The sequence below is a fragment of the Elephantulus edwardii genome, unplaced genomic scaffold (genome assembly GCF_000299155.1).
Source record: "Elephantulus edwardii isolate Elephantulus edwardi_28Jun2011 unplaced genomic scaffold, EleEdw1.0 scaffold00129, whole genome shotgun sequence".
Taxonomy (NCBI): domain Eukaryota; kingdom Metazoa; phylum Chordata; class Mammalia; order Macroscelidea; family Macroscelididae; genus Elephantulus; species Elephantulus edwardii.
In genome coordinates, this window is record NW_006399879.1 from 2,567,574 (window position 1) to 2,572,325 (window position 4,752).

Here is a 4,752-nt window from a genome sequence, read left to right on the forward strand (position 1 = left end):
CATAGTGACATCATCACAGCATTCCTGACCCCACCCCCACAGTAACCTCAGTGACATCAGTGTTCCTGACCCCACCCCTACAGTGACAACCTCAGTGAGGTCAGTGTTCCTGACCCCACCCCTACAGTGACAACCTCAGTGACATCAGTGTTCCTGACCCCACCCCCACAGAGACAACCTCAGTGACATCAGTGTTCCTGACCCCACCCCTACAGTGACAACCTCAGTGAGGTCAGTGTTCCTGACTCCACCCCACAGTGACATCATCACAGTGTTATTGACCCCACCTGCACAGTGACACCTCAGTGACATCAGAGTCCCTGCTGCTGACCCTGCCCCCCTCAGTGACACCCTCAATGACATCCCAGTATTGACCCCACAGTGACAACCTCTGTGACATCACAGCATTCCTGACTCCACCCCCATAGTGACATCATCAGTGTTCCTGACCCCACCCCCCCAAAGTGACATCATCACAGTGTTCCTCACCCCACCCGAACAGTGACACCTCAGTGACATCAGAGTCCCTGCTGCTACCCTGCCCCCCTCAGTGACACCCTCAATGACATCACAGTATCCTGTTGACCCCACCCCCACAGTCACAGTGTTCCTGTTTTGACCCCACCCCCACAGTGACAATCTCAGTGACATCATCACAGCGTTCCTGACCCCACCCCCTCAGTGACATCACAGTTTCCTGACCCCACAGTGACATAACAGTGTCCCTACACCACCCACTGTGAGTCAAAGGTGAACCCTAAACCCAGTCACCTGGTTTCAGTTGTGGGGCCAGAGTGATCACTTGTCCTAATCGGGCTCAGCCTGAGACCCTTGAAGACCAAGCACAGGGACCGGTGGGGCCAGGGAGGGGACCGGCGGGATGGTGCTGCGTGAGCGCTGGGCTCCGTGATGGGCAGGTGTGGAGCGTGTGTGCCGTGTGCTCCTGAGCAGGCACCTGGGGCACTCGGAAGGCTGGGAACCTGGGGCTGAAAGACCAGAGTTCAAATCCCAGCTCTACCACGTACTAGTTGAGTCCTTGGGGGAATGTTCTGCACTCCCAAGGCCTCAGTTTCCCCAGAAGCCCAAAGGGATAAGGGGGTGAGGTCCCACTTTAAGGACATCCAGAGTATGCCCAGTGGGTAGGGGTGACGCCAAGCTGGGTTGTCCCTTGTCTAAAGACACAATTGACATCTCCATTCATTTCTTCTCTTCAGAGAAGTACCAACGGACTAAAAGGAAGAAGCCCCCTCCTCAGGAGAAAGGGGAGCCAGGAGCACCCAACAGTGAAGACCCTGTCCCGGAGGGCCACGCGGCAGGACCGCCCAGGTAGAGGCGAGGGGCTTCATGCAGGGGGTGATGGGTACACAGCTATGGCCGTGACAGTGATGGGACACTGGTCTCTCTATTACTGGATGCTTGGGGTCGGGTGCAGGTGCGTCAGCCCTGACTCCAGGTGACCCCACCTGACCAGTGGCCATCCCCATAGTCACCAGCTGAGTGGACCATTGTGATCCTTCATCTTTACTGGCCGACTGTCAGAAGTCAGTCTCCAGGCCTTTCTCGCTACCACCACTGCTATCCCAGCATCCTATTTGATCCGGTCAGCAAGGCCTCTGTGCCCGCCCTGGCCCAGGCTGACCAGTCAGACAGCCGCCCTTCCACAGGGCAGCCCCAGGCAGAGACACTTCTTGTCGTGTACCCTCCCACAGCTGAACCTCCTGCGGGGTTTCAGAGGCTGTAAATCACATGGGAGATTGTCCATCTTCTCCTGTGGAGCAGCTGTGGTTTGGAACATGTGCCTTTCTTACCACTAAGTGCAGCTTCTTACCACTAGGCCACCAGAGTTCCCACTGGGGGCTTTAAAATGACCAGCCCTAGAGCCAGCCCCCCAGTCACGTGGCATATGTTCTCCCAGCCAGCACCAGCGGAGTGGGAGTGTCATTTGGTTTGGTTGGTTTTGAATTTGAACAGCCCGTGTGAAAATGAAAACCACTTGGATGTTACTCAGCAAAGGAGGAAATGAAGCTCTGATAGAAGTTCCAGTAACGATCAGCCTTGAAATGATGGTGCTGAATGAAATGAACCGGGCAGAGACCCGGGCAGGTGCCGTGTGAGCCACTTAGACGAGACCCCTGTTGATGATGTTGAGAACCGTGGGGCCGACTCGGTCAAGAGCTGTGTCCATGTGACAGAAATACCGGTCCTGCCCACCCTCAACAGTCACTGGGGTGTGTGTGTGTGTGTATACACTGCCTGGTCCTGCCACCCTCACAGTCACTGGGGTGTGTGTGTGTGTGTGTGTGTGTGTGTGTGTGTGTGTGTGAACACTGCCTGGTCCTGCCGCCCTCACACTCACTGATATTCTTTGAGTCCCTTCTTACAGCTGTCAGCCCATCACTTCGGGACTTCTTCTTTGGAGCTGGCCCTCTGCTTCCCCAAGCACGAGTCCTTCCCCAGGGACAGACAGAGCCCTCCCTCTAACATAGCCAAAATGTGTGAGACCAAGTCTCCAGCTGTGCTCCTTCCAGGACCGGCTTATCTAGACGGGATCCTGAAGTTACCTGGCGGTGCATGTGCCATGGTTGCAGTCAGCTCAGAGCTGACCCTCCAGCAGGTTTTCAGAAGCTGTAAATCACACGGGCAGGAGAGGGCCATCCGACTCCCACAGATCACCTGGCGCATTTGAACTGCCGGAGGATTGGGGTGGGCAGTGTAGTTCTTTACCCCTAGGCCTCCTAGAATCGGCAAATTCGTAGAGACCAAGATCCACTGTCTGTGAACGAGGGGAGGAGGGCACCGTAATTCCTTGTAAGTGGGTGGAAAACTTGGAAACGTTGGGTGATGATGCTTCACCGTGGTGCCCGGAGGTAGTTAATGTTGCTGAATCACACAGGTGAAAGCAGTTGATGGGGCAAATGTCGTGATAGATCTATTCCATCACAATTTAAAAAAAAAAAGTTAAAATTTACAAGTTGGAGAGAGGAGAGAGAGCCCTTTGCTGGCTGACCTCCTGGACGGCAGCGCTGGGCAAAGGCAGGTCAACACAGCAGGTTCTGATGGCGACCGTTTCCATTTGCCGCAGCCAAGAGCCGAGTCAGCCGGACAGCAACACCAGAGCCCCGAAGCCCTTGAAGAAGCTGCTGCAGAAGAGAAGGAGCCTGTAGCTTCTGTCCAGTGTCCCGAGACACCAAAGACCTCAGCCACAGGGAGACCGGGGAGGGGGCACGGTCACGAAGACAGCAGCTCCCTGCCGCCCATGGGCCCTGCAGGTGTCTGGAGGGGGCAGGAGTGGACGACGCAGGCGTCCGAGGGAGCACGGCAGTCCCGGGCCTGGGATCCACGTCGTGGCCAGTGGCCTAGCCTGTGGGCTTCCCTGTCCTTTCTCCCACCCCGCAAGGAGCCCTGCTGGTGCCGTGTTGCACTAACATGAGATCAGAGGTTCGAATCTACCAGCAGTTCTCAAAGATGAACAGTCTCCTCCCAGAAAGGTTTACGGTCTCAGAAACCCAGTGGAAGGTCGTAGTGAGTCAGAATCCACTCCGCAGGGGTGGGCAAAGAAACCTGTGGAGCCCTGGTGGCTGCTAACCGAGAGGTTGGTGGTTCAATGCTACCTGCTGCCCTGCAGGAGGACACCTGCTCCTGACACGCTCCCCACCTGGGCCTGGCCTGGCACAGCCCTTCTCCCACCAGGCACCTCTGTGTCCTGACGCGGCCCCAGCCGGACTCGTGTGGGGCTTCGGGACCCCTCTTCTCTACAGATGTCTCCATGAAGACCCCTCCACCCTGGACCAGCATCTCTGCAGTTCAGTCACCCCCACCAGATCCCATGGGTTTCTGCATTCACCAGCCAGCAGCTGAGGCCTGGTCACTGTGGGTTCTGAGGACAGGATCCAGGGACCTGGTCATGGCTGCAGCCTGGGCCCCAAGAACCCCTGCTCCACAGTGACGTTTGTAGCAGCCTTTCTGTCCGGGATACTTGAAATCCTTGAAAGAGGCCCTACCTGGACCCTGAACCTCCCTTTGGTGAGCAGTGGGTCATACATCACAAAAAGCCCTCTGCTCCTCACTGAGAAGAGAGGGGCCCAGAGAATGGAGGGAACATCCGGAAGCTTCCTGTCTGACCACAAGCATTAAACCGCAGCCAGGGGGGCACCTTCCCCCCAGGGGCCACCTTCCCCCCCAGGGGCCACCTTTCCCCCTCCCAGTGGCCTCCTTTTCCCCCTAGGGGCCGCCTTTCCCCCCAGGGACCTTCCCCCCCCGGGGCTGCCTTCCCCCCTCCAGGGGCCACCTTCCCCCCCCAGGGGCCACATTTTCCGCCTTGACATGGGGGCCCTCGGTGGTCATTCCTGGCAGCAGATATGAGCAAGGGCCGGCCTCGGGCCATAGGCCGTTGAACAGCATCCCCAGCCTCCCCTGCCGGGTTTCCATTCAGGGCTGTGGCACTGGCTCCACGTCACCCCGACTCCACGTACGGCAGACAGAAAGCCCGGCCGTCCTGTCCTGACAGCCTCCACCGTGTCCTGCGTCCACTGTCACCGCCGCCAGTGTCACTCCATCTCGTTGAAGGTCTTTCCTCCTCTACCCTTCGGGACTATTTGTGGCCTGAATATTCTTTCTTGAAAGCTCAGTCAGACTGCTGTGCTCAGGAATGGAGGGGCTCCTCAACGGGGAAATAAGTCATCCGTAACATGTGAGCACTTTGGGGGGGATTCCTGCTAATATACTTATTGATGTGCCTACAATAATTCGTAT

The 4,752-nt window shown here is 57.2% G+C and overlaps 1 protein-coding gene across 1 annotated transcript in view; it reads left to right on the forward strand.

Annotated features, from left to right (window-relative positions):
• EVC (Ellis van Creveld syndrome) overlaps window positions 1–4,504 on the forward strand; it is a 107,405-nt gene extending 102,901 nt beyond the window's left edge. The window contains exons 24-26 of the mRNA XM_006893642.1: window positions 1,215–1,326; window positions 3,888–4,023; window positions 4,226–4,504. Coding sequence (XP_006893704.1) covers window positions 1,215–1,326; window positions 3,888–4,023; window positions 4,226–4,504 — 527 coding nt within the window. The remainder of the gene's footprint in view (window positions 1–1,214; window positions 1,327–3,887; window positions 4,024–4,225) is intronic.
• The last annotated feature ends 248 nt before the right edge of the window (window positions 4,505–4,752 follow it).